Source organism: Varanus komodoensis, unplaced genomic scaffold (assembly GCF_004798865.1).
Source record: "Varanus komodoensis strain SLA01 unplaced genomic scaffold, ASM479886v1 scaffold3, whole genome shotgun sequence".
In the NCBI taxonomy this organism is placed as follows: Eukaryota; Metazoa; Chordata; class Lepidosauria; order Squamata; family Varanidae; genus Varanus; species Varanus komodoensis.
This window is the reverse complement of record NW_025335761.1, coordinates 12,370,471-12,390,905: the sequence shown is the minus strand read 5'-3', so window position 1 is coordinate 12,390,905 and position 20,435 is coordinate 12,370,471. Positions and strand designations below refer to the sequence as shown.

At 42.2% G+C, this 20,435-nt stretch overlaps 1 protein-coding gene across 1 annotated transcript in view; it reads right to left on the bottom strand.

The window, feature by feature from the left end:
* CUNH11orf49 (chromosome unknown C11orf49 homolog) overlaps window positions 1–20,435 on the bottom strand; it is a 142,039-nt gene that overhangs the window by 19,083 nt on the left and 102,521 nt on the right. The window contains exons 4-5 of the mRNA XM_044436918.1: window positions 12,544–12,628; window positions 2,583–2,668 (exon numbers count right to left, since the gene is read on the bottom strand). Of these exons, the coding sequence (XP_044292853.1) occupies window positions 2,583–2,668; window positions 12,544–12,628 (171 nt within the window). The remainder of the gene's footprint in view (window positions 1–2,582; window positions 2,669–12,543; window positions 12,629–20,435) is intronic.

Below are 20,435 nucleotides of genomic sequence, written 5' to 3'. Positions count from 1 at the left end.
TCTGATGGAACAAGAAAGGCACATAACGATTGCCTGGTCTGAGGAGGCACCGTCAACCCTGCTTCCATTAGATATCTTGTTCCTTCTAAAGTTGATGCTACAAAGGGAAGTGAAAATCAAGGTCACTGAATCAGAGTGGCTTCTTAAGCACACAAACCTCCATGGTCACAAACACCACCCAAGGCAGAAGCAAGCTGTTTGCAATTGCTGGATGAGCCAAGGGAGGTGGCTTGAGCCAAGACAGGCTTCAGTCTGCAGCCCAGTAGGCTTCAGCACAACTCCAAAGTAAATACAACATGGGGCCCAAAGGGGAGATTAGGGCAAAAGTTGGCTGAGAGCACTCTTCTCCAGGCTCCAAACCTCCCATACTGTTTACTCCCAGAGGCTAAATTTAAACAAGATTGTTTATGGACCTGGGCAGCCATTGACAGATGTAGATTCTACTCTGAGCAGTTTATACGCATGAGGGTTGGTGAGACAGCTTAGGAAGCTTCTGAATGTGGATAAACATGGGAATGGTGCACAGTGGGAGGAATCTGCAGAACTCTTTGCATGCATGCAGAACCCATGGGACTGTATGTATTCAAGGGCTGATTAGTTTTTGAAAGAGATGCCAATGCTTAACAATTCAGAGCAGCTTTCCCAGCATGCTGCATATTTCAAATGGCCTCCATTTTCACTCCACCTCTGGCTCTGCTTTGTCCCCAGGACTGGCTCTCTACATCATTCACACAGATGGCATGATCACAGAGAGAGATGTGACCTGAGGAGGGATAATTATCCACTGTGTAATTGGATTCTATTCCTGACCAGAGAGCAGCAGAGGAACATGTCTATAGGGGTGAGATGAGAACAAGCAATTTAGCACACTGATTCCATATCCCAAGAGAGACATGATATGAACAGACACTCGCATGCTTATCACTAGCAAAGCCCACCCCCAGGTTGTAGGATCCCACCCCCCATCCCCACCCACCTGCAAACCACAGACCCTCAGACTCTCCTCTCACCCAGGCACTTGCTTTTCACTGAGCTACCAGCAGGAACAAAGCTGTTCCCCAGAAAGAAATGCATACATCTAAAGAGCTTTTGTGCAGGATGCATGCAGACCAAGTATAGTACAACATATGTGCTGACTGCATATTAATCCATTTATCACTGGCTGCAGCTTCCCAGCACTTGTATAGTATATCCTGGCAGACTAGGGGTCAGAGGGAATTTGTAGTCGAAAACATCAGGACAGCACCAGGTTGGGAAAGACTGGTGTACACTTATCTGGTGGGAAATTTAGAAAAGGCTTTGGGCAGGTTTATGTGCCCCCTGAAGAATCAAGGACCACAAATTTCAACCATACTTCTGTAGGAAGAGTGGAGTCGTGCACACCAACCTTGTCTCTGATGTCCCTGGGCAGGCATATGGCCCCAGACCAAACCTTCTCACATTGAGCAGAAAGGTCTAAAGGTCAAATCTTTGCATGTTCAGCGGAATGAGCTGAGCACCTCCCTACAACATCAAGGTTCCAGACTGCGAGAAAATGCTTGTCAACATGTTCACTGGTAATGAGTAATGCTTGCAGCAGGCTTCTGAATTAGGCTATGTAAGAGGCAGAGCAAAATAACTTGGTGCCCCCAGCTGCATGGCCACTCACTAACACTTCAAGTTTGTCCACTGGACCCCAGCACCAGATTCCTTCCTTGTCCCAGCCCATCCATTACCACTGCAGCTGCCACTTTAGCCACCTGCTTGCAGCAGGTTTCCCTCACCTCTGCAGTCAGGAAGCCAACTTCCTGCTTTTCCTCTGTTGAGGTGTCTCAGAAGTAGCAGAAGGAGGAGAAATGGTTGGCTAGTGGGTGGGAGGGGTGGCCACAGGCAACTTAATGGCATGAGATGGTGGTGGGTAGCTAATAGGAGAGGTAGCAGTTGAGTTGGGGTCGAAACTGTAGCAGGCAAGTGACAGAAGTTGGTGGGCAGAGAAGGTAGGATTCCTACAATGGGAAGCTCAAGAAAATGTGTTGAAATGTAAAATATGGTTGTGACCCTGAGAAAAGTTGCTGCATGTGCACATGGGCCTGAAAAGGTTGCCTGCCCCTCTAGCAGGAGTCATCTTTCCATGCAGTTCTGTCAAAAGGACCCATACTGTGCGCAAGCCCTGTTGAATGCTCCTCCCCACTCATCTCTCAGCACCCGCAGCCTTTCCAGCAGGCTGTCCAGAAGGAGATGAAAGGGAAAGCAGAGCCATTCCACCAGCCCTGCTGAAAGAGTGATTACATTTCAGCTCTTCCCCTCCCCCCACTTCTCTTTATCCTTACGTTCGTCATTTATTTTTATACTGTAAGAATGCAGGTAAGGAACATTGTGTTGGACTGATTGCACTTAAGCAGCTCTGAAAGGCTTTTTTGTTTTTGTTTTGATGAGGAGCTGGATAAAAGTATTTTAAAGTATGAAATGGATGAATGAATAAATGCATAAATACATGTTGTATGGAAAGACCTTCTGGGCTAGGTTGTTCCCAGTTCTTTTGTATCAGGTTTATCTGTTGATACTATGTAGTTAGAAAAGAAGGTAAAGTGGGAAGGGCTCACCTGAGTAGTAAAACTGGATCTGGAAGGCAAACAGGAAGTCTGAAAAAGACATCAAGCAGTCCACTGCATCATCCATTAGAACAATCCTGGAATCAAGAAAGAGACGGATAGCTTAGCAACCCCCACTCTTTATGGCAGGTCACTCATAGCTGAGCTGAAATTTATTGGAAGTGAACCAGGAATGTTCAACATCACTAAAGGGATGCACACTTTGCTGTGTTCGCTATACAGATCACTCTAAATCAGCCATAAGGTCTGTACTGGACCGACCTTACTTATACCATGGTAGGCAGAAGTCCCCTTAGTGCTGTGTGGGAAACTGGAAAGCTGGGGTTGCCTTCCAGAGCTTTCCAGGAAAAGTCCTCTGACATTATTTAAATCTTCCTAGAAGGTAGCAGGGAAAGGTGGTGGAGGAGGATGGGATGACAGGAGCACTTTCTTGATCTCTGATCCTTGGAATCCAACAAAGGCCAGCCCTCTCTCTTGCCTCTGCAAGCACTGCTTAGGGGAAAATGTGGGATACATGGAAGTTACCAGGTCAACCTTTTGCTCAGCACATTTCATACATCCAAGCTCTAAAATGACACTGCCATTAAATGAAATCAACACAAAAATGAAAGAACAGCTGGTTGGCATCGATTTTTTAAAAAGTGGGTTTTCTGATGCAGAGAAAATGGCAATCTGCATTCCATTCTCTTTGAAGGTGAATATACTAGCAAAGTAGACTCCTCCATTAAGGATGGTGTAGGAATATTCAAAGAGCAGATGATGTCACACTTTCTGTTCTCTTGGTTTGGCAAATACAGCAATGTGCTCCACACATAAAAAGCTAAAATCAAAACAAGATTATAGCAACAAATTCCTCTTCATTGCTGTTTTGACCGTGGCAGGGAAAGGGTTTACAGAACTAATGCTGGAGGCAGAGAAAGAGCTTTACTGTGCTGATCTATGCTGCTGTTACAAACAGTGCTGATATTTATTAAACTAATAGAACAAGATGAAAGCTAAACCTGGGAAACACTTAGAAAGGATTCAGGAAGGAATCCCTTTGTTCCTTCATCTCTAAAGAGAGGCCGGATGATAAAGGAAATGAGCTGAAGCTCCTGCTTCTTGTGGCCTATTTGGGGGTAGTGGGTAGAAATATCACACTGCTAATTTGTAAGAGCTGCCTGGACAGTCAAGGACAGTGTGTCAAGTACATGTCCCTGCCATAGGAAGGGAGACAACAGATTTATTTTGTGAAAAGTGTGTTAACTGTCCAGGGTGCCCACATCCTGTGGAATCTGCAGGACTCTAGAACACAGAAACAGTGTCATCTCTCTTTCTCCAGATCCCGTCCCAAAGCCCAACTCTTCCTTCTGGCCTGGTTTTAAGAATATTTAGCAGCAGTCTTCCCAGCTCCCTCAACCATTCATCGCTTCCTCCCTCCCTCATTTGTTCCCTGTCTATTCCAGTCTGTAAGCAAGAAGAGAAGGGACCTGTCTCTGCTGCTGTAGGGTTTCTCTACAAGGGGTTTAACTTGCTGTTGTACAGAGGCTTCTTCTGGTTTTGTTGCAGAAGAAAAATGCATCCTTCACACAGAACTTTTTCTGCCTTTCCATAAATTATCTTAACTAAGTGTACGGTGGTAGTGTGATATAACTGCCATCCAGCAGATTTTTATCTTTTCGCAAGGCTTTTGCACCAGTTCATTTATTTAATACCAGATTTTCCTTGCTCTAAAAAATCCACCAAAAAGGCTGGAAAACTTGGAAGAGGCCCTGAAAGACAATAACATCATGAAAAGGCCCATCGAACATTCCTTAGTGAGGGATCACGAGTGCACAATAAATGCCTAGTGTAAAGATACCCTAACTCTGTAAGGCATATGCACAATTGTGTAGTATAAACAATAAACAAAAGCTGCAAGTTCCTGGCACTACTGTGAATTGTCCATGTAGTGCAATCCTATTCATCTGTAGACAGAAAATGGCTCTTGGTATTCCTCGGCCAGCCATACCCATGCCCTTAAACTGTTTTAAAAAATGCACTCTGTATTTCAGTCTCAAATATTTCTTACATCAAAGAGGATGTACAGTTCACATATTTTGCTCCTCCCTCTCTTCTGTTAGGTAGATGGTGATTTAAATTCTTTCTAGAATATCTGTTTTCTCAAATGCCACAAGAAGATAATCCTATAATGGTTTCTTGATAACAGAGGAAGACAACAGAAGGCCAACAGAGGAAGCCCACATGGCTCCACAAAAAGTTAAGAGACAACCTGAAAGGAAAAAAACAAACAAGTAAAGCAGGTAGAAGCGAGGCAGGGCCACAAAGAGCACAAACAGCAAAGAATCGCGGGGACAGCGCCAGGAATGCTAGAGCAGGAAATGAACTGAGAATAGCAAGAGATGCTAAGAACAACAAGAAAGCCTTCTTTAGATACATCCAAAACAAAGGACATGTGAAAGAGAAAGGTGTCTAGGAACTAAAATTAATGTCAAAGTGATAACAGACAACACGGAAAACGCAGAGATGCTCAATTCCTACTTCGCCTCCGTCTTCTCCCATGAGAAAATCTACAGCCAAGAAGTACAAGCAGAAAGTGAGAGATGGCAGCCCAAGATTGACAAACAAAGGAATATCTAGATGGAATAAATATGCTCAAATCCCCAGGGCCAGATGAACTGCATCCCAGAGTCATAAAAGAGCTAGCAGAAGAACTCTCGGAACCACTGTCTATTATCTTTGAAAAATCATGGAAAACTGGAGAAGTGCCAGATGACTGGAGGAGGACTAACATTGTCCTCATCTTCAAAAACGGGAAAAAAGATGAAGCTGGGAAGTACAGACCAGTTACTCTGACATCAATCCCTGGAAAAATTCTGAGGCAAATTGCTAAAAAATCAGTCTGCAGGCACCTCGAAGAAAATGCAGTGATTAATAAAAGCCAACATGGACTTATCAAAAAATAAATCCTGTTAGACTAATTTAATCTCATTTTTTGACTGGGTAACTCCCCAAATGGACAGAGGGACCATTGTGGACATAATCTACCTTGACTTTAGAAAAGCTTTCAACAGAGCACTCCATGACATTCCAATAAACAAATTAGCAAAAAGTGGACTTGATAGAAAAACTATTAGATCCAAAATTGGCTGCTAAATTGGGCACAAAGAGTGCTCATCAATGGCATCTTCTCAAAGTGGAGGGAGATAACTAGTGGGGTGGCACAGGGTTCAGTCCTAGCTCCAGTGCTCTTCAACATCTTTATTAATGATTTAGATGAGTAAGTACAAACAAAGATAATCAGATTTGCAGACCATGCAATATGGAATAGTAAACACCCCAGAGGAGAGAATGAAGATTCAGGGCGATCTTGATAAACTTGAATGCTGGGCTGAAAGCAACAGCATGAGATTCAATAAGGGGAAGTATCCTCCACTTAGGGAAAAAAACAAATGCATTATTTCCTTCTCCTCTATCGACTAAAGTATGGAAGTGTGCATTAAAAATGTATTTTTCAAATGTGTCAAGTTTAGAAAAGTGTAGTTCTTCTTGAGAAATTGCATTCCTGTCCACACCTGTATTTTGGGTTTTGAACAGTACAAGTTCTGATGATTTGCAAATTGAAACTAAAGTCTCACACATATACAGTCTTCAGAGCCAGTATAGTTTAGTGGTTAGAGTCTGGATTGGGGATTTGGAAGATCGAGGTTCTAGTCCCCACTCAGCCATGTTGCCTGTTGGGTGACTTTGAGCTAGTCACAGGCTCTCAAGGGTTGTTGTTGTGAGGGTGAAATGGAGATGGGGAGAGCCTTCTAACCTGCCTTGGGTTACTTGCAAAAGGAAGAAAAGTGGGGTATAAATGCAGTGGTGATGATGATGACAGATGATGATACCACCAGAAGCAGCACTGTGAACTTCTTCACTGTGCCCTTTTGATTCTTCACTCATAGTTTCTTCTTTGCAATAATTTCTGGGTCCTATATATAATGTCATCATCCTCCAGGGTTTTTCCCTTGTTTAGCATCCAATGGTGCATCTTTTTTTTAAAGAATAAGGATAATGAGCTAGTACTTTCTTGTGTAGAGAGAAAACACTAGGAAATGCCTGTGTAAATTCAAAGTTCTGCTATATCTCAGTTCCACCTTGTGCTTGTGAAATTGAGTAAATAGAAAACCTGAGGGAAAAAACCTGAGGGAAAACATGTGTGACCAAGGCAGTTCTTACCCCAGCAAAGACAATGGGAAAGTGGTAGGGTGAATGTCTCACATAGAGAAGCCCTTGATATTAAACCCAATACCAGGTGCCCTAATATGACCTGACCTACTTCAGCCATTGTGATGGTTTTCCCAGTCTTGTGGCTCCTCATTCCCCTACAAGGAGCACATCCTGGAACAATACTTTATGAATCAAACACAGAGTTCCAGCATTGTCTCAGGTAAAACATGCTTGCACACGTGTGTGAGTAAGTGGGTGGTGGAGGTCATCTGGAGGAGAGGCTCAGGGCATGACTGAGCACCGCACACATACCCACACCTCTGATCTTCCCCTGCAAAGACTTCTCTGAACATGCATTAGGGTTATGAGGCAAGCAGGGAGTTTGGAGCCCTGTGTTTGTCTCATAAGAAGGCTGCCCTGAGACTTCTCAGCAGAGTTTTACTAGTTTCTTTTCTCCTTGCTTCCTACTGGAGCTACCAGCCACATTTATGCTGGGAATTCACTTGCCTACAGAGTCTGATTGCCCATTGCTCCTTTTTGTCCACATGGATTCCTATGCACACACATATCCATAATATGCACAAAAGGGCTGGGTTTGAGTACAGAGTTCCTGTGCAGGCTCCATCACAGGCTGCATACCTATCTATTTGCATATCTGCCTGCATTTGCTTTGTCTGGTATAAAACACAGAGAGAACTAGAGGCTTTAAATCCATCTTACCTACATAAGCATCACTATGGCAAAAAGTTTCCATTATCTGCCCTGGGATATGAGCTGTGAAGTCCAAAGCAGGAATTCACTTTATTGGGGGCGGCTGGCACTATGATTCCCTTGTACTCACACAGATACTGTTTGTCCCTGGGTCACTACAGCTTACAGAAGAGGCTTGAGAAAACTGTGCAGCAGGAGGAAGAGACAGAAGAACTACAGGACGTATCTCTGGGAGAGGCTTCCCTCCCCACCACTTGGAGCAGCTCAATTCAGTGAGGCAAATTCAAGCATGCAGAGCAGCTTGAATTAATTATTGCAAAGAAGAAAGACTAAGGCTAAGAGGGTCCCCAGGAGAAAAGCCACTATTTAAAACAAAACCCTTTGAAGATGTCAAAGTGCTTCTGTTTTATTTATTATGTCCCAGAAACCTCCTCCTGCTGCTGCTGTCTAGAGCAGCAACAGCTCCAGTCCTTAATTCCCACTAATAAGCACGTTACAGAGATTGTCAGTGGCCACATCAAGGAGATGACTTTGAAGCTGGCAGGCAGAGCATCTTCCATCTCCCAGGCAATATAGCACAGTTGCTGGCATCCGAAAGCCTTGGAAATGCTACAGGCCACATCACTGCCTGAAATCTCTGTCCCTTTCTCTGCCCCTCCATCAGCCCCCAGTAAAGCAAGGCATCAAAGGAGAGGCTTGAAAGCGCTTGTCAGTGCATTTCTGCCCCTGGAGGAAGAGTTAGTTCAAAAAAGTAGACGGCAGAGTGACCCCTTCTGAGATGAGGACTATGTTAGGGATGTACAAGGATTTCATTTCAGGTCATATATCATCAACTTGCCACACTCACAACTCCAAAGGGGACTGGGAAAGACTTGCACATTCCAGTACTTGCAAGTGTATTTGGAAAATGTCTTCTGCAAAATGCACACTTTCAAACACACTTTAAAAAATGTACTTTCATGCTTGTCAATACAGAGATGAATGAACATTTTAAAAAAATGCATACATAAATGCCTTTTCCATTTGAAGGGTGGATTTTCTCTGTTCCAACTAAGAGGAAAACAGGTCACAAATGAAAAAAAGGATCAAGGACCCGTGCTTTATATATCAACATGATGCCTAGCATATCATGAAGCACTCATTTAATAAAAGAGTCTAATAATAAAAACTAAAAAACACAATTAGAAAGGGATAACTGAGTAGCTACAGGATGGGACCTTTAAGACAAGCTACCTCTTTCCAGGATCAACAGATATTCTCTTAAACCACCCTCCCCAACCGTCTACCCTCCAGACATGTTTAGACTGCAACATCCAGAATTCCCCATCAATGGCCCTGCTAGAAGGGAATTCTGAGAGTTGCAGCCCGAATGCCTCTGAAGGCCACCAGGTTGGGGAAGGCTTCTTACACCAAGTATATGCCTCCCAGAGACCCTGCAGCGGAAGGATTTATCTTAGCAGGTGACCTGATCATTAGAGACACAGAAAGCTGGGTCTTTCACAGGTGTGCAGGCCACGTACTGAATTGCTTGCCTGGTGCCAAGGCTGTGGATGTTTGCCTCATCTAGCTGGTCAGGTAGAGCCAGCAGTCACAGTGCACACTAATGCAAATGACATCAGGAAATACAGTTGTGAGGTCCTAGAAGCCAAACACTCTAGTGGTCTAGAAGACCATAAGCTCATTTAGGCTCCTTGCTCCAAAGTTTAAAAAAAAAACACTCCTGGCCTCAGTGCTGGGGATCTGAACTTGGAGTGCTTTCTGCAGCTAACAGCTGTCATGGAAGAACCGTGCCAGCTACATTTCCAATGCTGGAAGAACAACCTTAGAAAAATGGTTTAGAGGACACACTGGGAGGCCATGCCACCAAGCTACAATGTGCCTTGACAGTGCCTCAGCCTTCCTCTCTCCCACTCCAAAGCACTACAGTTTCACTAAATTACACCTGAAGGTAGCTTTTTCTGAAATGCTACCTGTTGCACACAGTGGTCCAGCTAGAGAGACAAAGCTAAAGGGTTTCACGCATGGAAGAGATGTCGTTACAAAAGGAATGTGGCCACTTGAACCATGCTGGCGTTTAACATTAAAAAGGTGACAAAGCAACTTTCATATGGACCTTTTGGGAAAAGCCAACAAGAGCTAAAGGAAGTCCAGCCCAGGATTAATCATCCTTGGATAGGGAAATAAAAATATTTTTGATTGCCCAAATAGAGACTGTGTAGAAATAGGCTATGAGAACATAGCCAGTAAAATGCAGCCAGTCAGAAGTGCCAAAGAGCCAGAGGGGAAATGCGCAACTACAGACATTTGGAGCCGGACACTGTGCATAGGTGTTTATATGCTAATGCAAGAAGCTTCCTAAGCAAAGATGTGGGAATGGGGAAACCTGATAGAGGGGGCATGACAAAAACAGAGTATAATGAAAAGAACTGTGAGGGAAATGCTGGATCAGATGGGCCTTTGCTCTGATCTAGTATGGGTATAATGTTCTTATGCTGAAAATAAATCATGCTGTAGATCAAACATTTTATTCATCCTAATATTTCTCAATCCTTTCCAGTCTTTTATTAAATCCTATCCCCTCTGATTTCACCTTTCTCTCTAACTTGATCATCTGAAAAGTATCACAGACACAGACTATTATATGATACTCCAACAAGCTTCTGGTGATGGTGTCACTAATCAGATGATGTCTACACTTATATTGCAGCTCAGTTCTGAACCTTACTGAAAAAGCTAAAACCTGCTTAGTTCTTCCAATAGATTCCAGGACAAGTCCCATAGCTATTCATAAATTTTCGCTACTAATGTAGAAGCTACAAAGTATTAAGTGAACTTCCCTTCCCCATTCTTTTGGTAAGCCTGACTTCTTAAGGTTGAAGATAACTTGTGGGTGGGACATATCACACCTCTTTTAAAGCATTGGATCCAAAGTGTTCACTTCTCTTCAAACAACATTTGATCAGTCAGTGATTATGTCACATCTATGTTCACATGTCATGTTTTTTCTGATCACCTTTGTTAAGTAGCTGGGGGTCTAGTAAGCCACCTCAGAGAGTGTTTAGTATTAGCAGTAAAAAAAACTTTAGTAATAATATTGTTTAATATTAACAAGGAATAACAAACCTTTGTTTTATACACACATGCACACACATGCACACACCATGTACCATGCATGTACTTCTGTTATCTTGTAAAATTTTGCTTCTAGATGAAAAATCTTCCTCTTTCTTACCCCACAAATAAAATCAGATATCAGCCACACAGCAAAGTCAAAGATAAAAGACTTCAAACTACCTGTGAATTCAGTGGTACTTGTGGCAACTAGCCCACTTCTCCCGAATTGAGGCCCAAATGGTACATGATTGCAACACGAGTGTCTGTAAACAAGGATCTACTCATGCATATATAAAGTAGGTAAAATGTAATTTACAAAGCCAAAATGGAATGTGGGGAAGATTGCTAAACCCTTCTCTCAGATGCTTTTCTTCAACTAGGCTTGCCTCCTGTATTAGAACATGACTGCAAGTATCTGGAAGGACAGACTTTGGGGATAAAGCAGTAGCCAGAGGGTTCAGAATCTTCCAGTCACACACCCTTGGTTCTTTAACTCACACTCCATCCCTCCCCTTGCTTTGCACATGAATGGGGCAAGCTCACATAAAGAGGCAGGTCTGCTACCATCATACGTAGTTTGGACATCTGGCTTCCTTCTGCACTGCTGATGCCTCTGCCCTAATATTGCATGATCTCTTTCATTCCTAGTGTTTGTTATCAGCACATAGCAACAGCCTCTGAAAGAGCAAGCTGCACTGTGAAATCATCTCAGTCATGCAGCTTCAAGGTTACCGAAAGACGCAGTGGCTTATGAATGAAATCATACCCCAAGGCTTATCCGTAGGTACTGCCATTGAGTGGTGGTAACCATCAGTTACAGTCCGCTCCAAAAGCAACTCTACAGCTGTCAGAGGACTCTGGCAAAGTATGCGATGAGCGCAGACTGCTTGTGGAACTGAACACAAAGCAGCAGTTGCATAGAAAAGTGATCTGCTCGGGTTTGTCTTTCTCCAGCTGGTAAAACTAATAGGCCATTGAGCAAGATGAAATGGGGCTTCACAGAGAAAAGCGGAGATGTATGAATACAGTAAGGTGGAGGGAATGCAGATAAGGGTATCAGAAGGTGCAGATGAGGGAAAGGAAGACAGCTTCAGATTTAAGGTAGTATCAAGTAACCTCACTTGACAGCTTAGTGGGTGAGAGCAACATTTGAACTCAAGGAACTGCTCAACCTGGGAAGCATAAAGGCAGTGAGATCATCCCCAACTGAGTGTGGATGCCCCAAAGACACAGATCACATTTTTCTCTCACACCTGCTGTCCCAAAGCCCCCAGTTTGTCTGTCTCCAGGGCACACACACATAACAGAGGAGTTGTACGAAGGCCATCCCTCAACAGGGCCTCAGGTTTACACAGGTCTCACAGATTAAATTCCTTGACACCATCATCATTATCATTCTGTCTCATCTCAAATACATGCATTTAGATTTATAGCCCAGTCTGTGGAGAGCATGAACCAGTGATGTGCATGATTCATGAGACATTTTCACATTCAACCTTGCAACCATCTTTTGAGGTTGGTCACTATTAATCTCTCTTTGCAGAAGAGAGTTGCAACGTGAGTAGGAATGTGATCCTATGCATGCTTAGACAAAAAAAACTTCCACAACTTCCAGCATTATCCAGCCCCTACAACTTTTTTCTGACTAAACAGGAATAGGATTGAGCCTTTATGCAGTTAAGGTTAGCCCATGGGTTCATAGGATTTGAAATTCATAAGCCCAATCTAATGCTATATTAAATGGTTCTTGATTAAACTAGCAAACCCGATGCAACAGCATATGCATTGTTAAAAACATTTTCCATGTGAAATCTGTTGCTCAACTATTTTAAAATGCACCTCTTTATTCACACAGCCGGCTGCAGCTAGCCAAGAACTTGTTCTTTGCTTATCGATTTCCCAAAGCTGTTATCTAACTCTTAGAAAGACTCACCTCGCTGCTTTCTGAGTAAGCTCCATGGGAAAGTCAGGGCAAAGCAACTGCAGTAGGCAGTGGTATTCCTTGGCTGTCAGCAGGTCTGCAACAGAAAGTGGAGGACAGAGAGAAAACCCTGAGTCCAAAGCTAATCATTCGCCCATCACTCAGCCTAGGCAAACAACTTCCTCTTTTAAGTTTTGCTACTAACATCCAGTTATTTTTAGGGTGTTTCATGGCTCCTCTTCCATTTCATTTCAGTTTTGTCTAGTGCTGGACCAAAACATTCAGTCCAGCTAAATTTTATGTAATATGGGTAAAGCAAAAATGCCTCCAAAAATTGGGAGGTGGGCAACATTCTAAGAAATGGGAGAGAAGGTAATGTTACTTTTAAATACAAGGTGCCAATAGTTCAAAGAAATTTAAAGGGCAAGCATTTTACCTTTAAATATGAGTTGGCCAAAAAAACCAAAATGGTTACACTGCTTCCTGGGACAGAATGAACCTGGGAACAAAATTATATTACACTGTTCCCAGGAGCATTCTTGGGAGTGGGGAGGGTGCAAACAGATGACCCCATTGTGATTTTTTGAGGAGACAGGAAGAAGAAGTCACTGTCACCTTATATTTATACTTAACATTTCATGTCTCCACAAAAGATCTAGAATATTTCCTCCATTCTCAGATTAATGATCAATTCTCAGATAATATGTGGATAATGAATCTAACATTCTCAGATGATTAATACTGTATGTATATGTGTATTCATCTTAGGGTTAGTTTTGTCTCTTGTTGCTCAGAGACAAATCTTTACTTATCCAAGATAACTGCATTCCAACCTTCAAAAAATTATAGGCTTGGACACTGAATTCATACACTTCCTCATGTCAAATAATTTGATCCAGTTTGCTAAAGCATGAGAAGCTTGAAATGGGACTACACATTTCCTGGATTATGGCACCAGATTTAGCAAGAATAAATTATCAGATCAGCTCCCAAGTGCCTATATGCTTCCAGAATACAAAATACCACTGACATAACCCCTATCCCCAGTGGGCCTCTACCAACACAAGGAGAGGAACTGCCAAAGTTGGGGTGGGAAGCATAGCAGAGAGGATTGAAAACTAGATTGGAATCCTATGCTCACTCCATCATTGTTGGCAAAGCAGTATAACTGTAAAAAGATATTACTCGCTGAAAACTTCAGAGTCAATGGAAAATCCCAGACAACTGGACCTTCATCTCTTTCCCCACTTGGCTATAATGAAGGACAGGACTCTGATGATCCTTGTAATCAGTTATGTCACGCCAATGGAAACACGGAATCCCCAGCAAGAGAACACAGACTACATATCATGAGTCATCTAGGCACATAAGTGAAAACACTGGTGATGGAGAAGTTACTGAAAGAGCACTTAGCACAAAGGAAGCATATTACACAAACAGTGATCAGCCAAGGCAGACAAGAAAGATAAGAAAGGCAGATAGACATTTCTAGTAGTTTCTCAGACCCCTTCCATATAGCACAACATTCAAGTATCTCTGTGCTATCTCTTCTGGCTTGTCCTCCAACCTCATTAATCCTGGCAGCTTGACTTCAGGACCCTCAAGCTCTGAAAGTACAGCTAATGAATGCTAGCTTGGTGACTAGGAAAGTATCTACTGTCAGCAATCTCCTTGAGGAAGTGCATGCCAACCCTGCCTGTGTAGTCACGAGCAGCCTGAATGGTGTAGACCCAAGGTACTGGGTGCAAAAGCAATCAAGGTGCGAGAGGTGAGGAGGAGATGTAGCTTTCATATATAAGGACTGTATCATCACAGGTAGCTACCCCAACCCATCGCTTACTGGATTTCAGTGTCTGTCCTTTGTAATGAGAACCTGAGACAGGAAAGGGATTCTGTTAGTGCACCTTCCAAGCTTCTGCCCAACAGTCTCCCACACAAGCTAAAAAAGCTGGTCTCTGCACAAATGTTGAAAACTCCAATACTGACAGCCTTACACAATTTCAATGTAAATTCATAAGTAGATCCAAGCTACATGAGACCAAGGCTCAGTCTAGTCTAACATCCTGTTCAACCAGCTGCCTCTGGGAATATTTATGCTGAGATCACTTTGTCAGGAGTGGCTTGGGATTTCACGGTCCTGTCTCAAGTAATACTGGGCAAACACATGGGACAGGGCATACTTTAGAGCTGATCTTCTTTGTAGGAATATGGGAAGAGTATTTGCATGTAGTAGAGCCTTACATGGCTCCACTGACATGGACAGTTCATGATGTGATTAAGTTAGGTAATCTTGTATCCTCCACAGGGGTAGAAAACCCAAGATGGTCATTCATGTCAAAAGTTCAATGATGTCTTGAGTTGTGGGGAGGTGTTTCCTGCAGGCTTAGCTAGTGATCCTACTGAAACTCAGATCTCTGTCCAGAATGGAGGTGCTCTGGACTAGCAATACAATTGTTCCCAAATGTCCTTAACAAATGGCTGGCCTGCATTAGCTCCTTGATATCCTGAGGAGCTGAAAACAATGCAGTGGTTGGGTCAACAGCTAGAATGTGAATGGTAGTAAACTCCCTGTAAGCACAGCCAAATACAAGTGAAAATCCAACTTTGGACTTAACTCTGTGATGACAATGAAGAAATATTGCTTCTTTGCCACCATTGTGTGTGCATAATGTCATCCAGTGGAACTTTTTCAGGTAATTAATGGGCTCCTTATAGAGCCTTTCTATTGTGAAGCCTCTGGGTTCTATATGCAAGCATCCATACCACTGGGCCATGGAGTCCCTGGCGAAAATGTCATGCTATCTTTTTCTGATGGATTGTGAGCAGCAACAGATTCTGCAACACCATTCTGGTGTTCTGGTTATTGTGAACGCCACACCAGGCTAAGACCTTTTTATTTAAAACTTATTTTAAGTGTTAATTTATTATGTAGGATTTAAAAAAAAATGAAGCCGAGATGCACCGGGTTTTAATATTTTTAGTGTATAATTTTTGTATGATTTTGTATGTTTTTGTTGTGGGCCACCCCGAGGCTTTGTTGCGATGGGGGCAGCGTAGAAATCTTTTAAATAAATAAATAAATAAATAAATAAATAAATAAATATTATTGGACACCTCCCTTCCCTGGGTACCACACAAGTGGTATCACTGTAATTGTTGGTTTGTTCAGAAATTGCCAGGAATGCTATGGGGAGGCTACTTCAATAGTCATGTTTCGCATTGTATTAGGTTGCTTTCTCCTTTGCTGCTGGAAATACATATGATCTTAAGTACTGATACTAGTATAATTTAATTTATCACAAGCAATTCAGCATAATTAAACCATAGGACTGGACTGCTCATTAACAAGGTTCTGTATAGATTAAGAGTTGGAAGGGTAGAAAATTATGGCCAGGAAGAGGGATACTATGGGACATCTGCCCATGCTAATCATGCAAATAATATTTTATGCAAAACAAAGAGAGAAAGTAACGAGATCTCAAAATGTTGTGTAAACTGCACCCATTAATCAGACAGAAAACTGCCACTCTCAATGATCACCTGCATAGCATTTTTAGCAAGAACTAACAGGTTTCTCTGCACAAGCTATTTATCATGTAATCCATGGTCCTTCACTCACAGAAGTTACAAAGCAGATTCTGTACAGGATATTGTCATCCTCTGGGAGCAACTCCCTGTTGTGTAGCCACTTTCACAGCCTTTTCTTACGGGCAAGATAACAGAAACATAGAAAATGAGCAAGTCAGAAGGGGTCTCCGGGCCATCTAGTCTGACCCCCAGCTTCAGCTAGCTCCGCTCATGACATAATGAGGTCATCCATTTTGAAGGTAGGACAAGCTGAAATAAAGGTGCCTGTAATTCAGTGATTGTGCAGCACCACCTATGCAGTTCCAAACTACAATGTAACGAAGACAGAGAAAATGCAAAACCCAGGAAAAAGCCACATCCTCTCACATCAAGAAAATGGAAAGAGGGCTCCAAGCCTGCTAATAACTTTCCTGTGATGAGATACCACAAAATGTAGCAGGCGTACTTCTGAAAAACATGGCTAGGATAGCACTGTAAAATTAACACCTGAAATAGGAAAGCAGAGAAGACAGAAAATAAGATGTAATAAGCTGTATGTTACATGCAGATGCTTGCTGTAGCATTATAGCAATAGCCCTTTTTAAACAGGGAAAACCACTTCTGAAGAGAAAAGCAGGACTGAAGGTATATAGGGAGCAGTTTTATTCTCCACTAGGCATTTTCTCACTTCAGTTCAGCCTCCGGCAGTTTTTATCTTTGTGGAGCTCCAAAAACATCTGCAAATATATCTCTGAAAACCAGGGAGAAAGAAAGTATTCCTTGTGAGAGAAAGTTGGAAAGTGGTGAGCAGGGAAAAGTGGTGAGCAGGGAAAAGATTCCTCTCCACCAACACAACACTGCTCCACACGTATGTACACACACACACACGGAGAGATCCCAACTTGCCCTTTTGAAACACCTTTTCCTGTTTCAAAAAGAGGGGGGGTCATCATGGAAAGCTCACATTTAGTTTGAAGAGTTCGCTGAATTAACCATTGCTTAAATTTGTTTTAAAAAATCACTGGCATGGTACTTTCAGTACCACATGCTTGGAAAATCATCCAAGCAACATCTGGCAGCTTTAGAAAAGGCAAACAAGATCTAGGGACATGTATGAAGACGTATGGCATATAAACCCACAGGCATTATTACTTTGGCATCCAGAAAGGCAGCTGGATGGCCTCTGTTGGAAGTCTGTGTGCAAATCTGGTCACTATATTAAAGGAAGGCAGAGAGACAGGATCCAAAATACACAGGACAGCCAACCAAATGATTCATCTCTTAGAGAGCTGTTTTGTGAGAGACTGGCAAGAAACCGCTTCTGTGGTTCAGAAGGGTGGGAGGGAAGGAGACTAAAGAGGTGAAGCTCAGGGACATTTATGGGATCTAAAGAGAATGGAAACATATTGATGTCAAAAAGCTGTTCTTGATTGCATGTTCCCTGTCCAAAAGCCTGTGGACTAAAGTTAAGGAGAGGGCTGGCTGAACACCAGTAATTTTGCTATGTTTCTATATGCAGAAGAATGTCAAGTATGGAAGAAAAGCCAGTGGTAGAACCGGGGCCAGGAAGCAGGCAGGGAGTGACTTCAGAGAGCACTGAATGCAAAGATATGGCTGGAACTCTTTTGCTCAGTTATTACCCCTCCCCTGTGCACCTATTTTCTTTCTCCAATGTTTAATTAATATGGATAGGATCCAAAGAGGCCTGTGGACAAAGCATTTATGTGTACCCACCAGTGTTCCCCTTTGCCTACAGTCCATTGTGCCTTAACCAATGGCATCCTGGTATCCAAGAGAAGTGCAAAGAGCTGTGGTGAGAAAAGTCCTGGAAACTAATGCACATGAACTTTTACATCATATATTTGTAACCTGATCATCATCATGGCACTATTCTGTTCTATAAAGCTTAAGCAGATGAAGTATTCTGTCACAGTTCTTGTTTACAATTTTCAAATTGCTGTGTAGATTCAACATGTTTACAGCACACTCATGTAAAGATGAAACATTGGAAGAATACACAAGAGCCAGAGTCCAAGTTCCCTTCAAAGATGTGGCAGCTTTCTGCTTCCCCTTCACTCATCCTGCCCTCATTTGTGACAAGAAATGGAGGGGAATCAGCCCTTTCTGGTTGCAGACCCAGAAGATGGGGCTCTTCCTCCCCCAGTTCCTTTCTGCTCCTCTATGGGTATAGAGTGTTTGCATGACTAAGGTGTCTGGAAACTTGACACCACCTCAAGAGAGGCAAAGAAAAAAATTAACACTCCTAGCCAAGTTTATAGAAGCAGGTGTGGTTCTGCTGCAGTAGCCCCCCAAAAGATGCAGCAGCTGTGTACATTTATATATTTATCCTGTGCTGAATTGCTAATTCCTGGGGACTAATTCTCAGTAAAATGATAGCAAAGCATTTTCCTTTAGCTGCATTCTTGTCTTGCTTTTTTTTAATTATCAGAGGTGTAAGAGCCTTTTTATTATCAGGGAAATGTTCAGTGGATCCCCTAAAAAGGAGGACAAGACAATGAAATGCTAAACATTCCTTCATACAAAAGAGCAATATGCTAAAGCAGGGAAGGCAGCAATACAGAAGTTGTGAGTACAATTCCTGCTCACCTTTGCTCCTAACCAACCTAAGATTCTATGCTGAGATTATGCAAAAGGAAGTGAGCAAGACCTTTGCTTGGTGGGAAAGTGGGTGCACTCCTCTTACTTTCCATCACACAAATAATGCCACACCTATGTTGTTCCTTGAACAGAATAATGCATGTCATCTACATTAAATGTTATGTGATGGAAGGAAAGAAGAACTGTCACTCCATAATACCATGGACTGATGAAAAGGAATCATGATGAGATGGAAGTATATTAGCGCCACCACAGTGTAGATAGAGAGGACAGACAGCCCTCTCCACCACAAAAAGCCTCCTTCCAGCCTATCAGGTGTTTGAAATGACTCTTGGCCTGTAGGTTTCCAGACCTAGCTGCAGACAGGAGAGCTAAGAAGTTACAATTTGAGAATCTTGGGACAGAGTCCTTTATAAACAGAAAACCTTTCTACAATCTTAGGCAGTTCTTCAGTGTGCTCACGAGCAAAGTTTTGTGTGGTCCTGTGGATAGCATCTTTGTAACAAATACATCCTAACTCAATTGTCAGGAGTTGAGTTTCACTATCAGAATTTTCACTATCAGGTAATAGAACACTACTGCAATTTGCATACACTCAATACTTTTTGCTCAGTATGAATCCAAAAGATGAAGCACAAACAAAGTGAAAGTATACACACCACTTAATAGTTCACTAGGAGCCACTATGAAAATCATGGATAAGTGCAATACAAGTGTGCTCTCTTGCATTTTACAGGAAATATAATTGTAAAACATTTTTATCAGGTGATCATTCCAGGACAGAGTCATCACTCAGTGTTCAATTATTTTGTGAAAACAGCTTAAGTAATGACATAATATATGACTCCAAATAAAACTAACTGCAGGTGAATTCCACATGGATTTTAATCCTTCATGGGAATTTAGATAATTATTAAACAATATGAAACATTCCAGTTGTTGCAAAACAAAAACTTGGCCAGATGTTTTCTTTATGATCAGATTAAGTCCATCATACTGCCTATATTATAACAAGTGTTGCAGAAATTTATAATGCATTAACTAAAATTGTAACTTCATGAAAACATGGTTATTCATTGCATTGTGTATAGATTCCATGTCTGAATTGCTCCTAAAGTGAGACAGAAGTCCATTTGTACTTACTATTTTCCCATTCCTTGTACCTGTTATGTCTATTATCCATAAGGGCTATTTTTTCCTAACTCAAAAGCATCATTTGTCATCATGTTTCCAGATCAATTCTGACCAAGAGTCAGAAGCATTACATAATTCGGGTCCTTTTATGGACTTTAGAAGTGGGCTACTGGAGACAGTGATTAGTCAAAATGATTACCACTGATATACACATTCCCTTACTGCACAGGGAGAATGCTGGAAATAAACAGCAGTGTTTTAGAGTTCAGGCATACATCTTTTCATTGTAGATACATGTCTCAAGGTTTAAAGAAAGGAAAGCTGAACCTCTTTCAGCTTGAGCACCAAAATCAATTTAAGAGAAGCTTTCAGGAGACACATTCCAATAATGGGTGGGGCAAAATAAGCGGACCAAAAGCTAGCTATTTTATATTAAAGCTTTTACTATCAGTTGCTAAACCTTAAGAGAAGAATTTCAATCTGTAAGTATAAGGAAAATGCACAAAAGCTGGGAAATCACCAAATGACTGGCAGTTGAGGAATGGGGTGCAGCCAAGGAAAGGAGCAATGGCCACCTGCGAAAC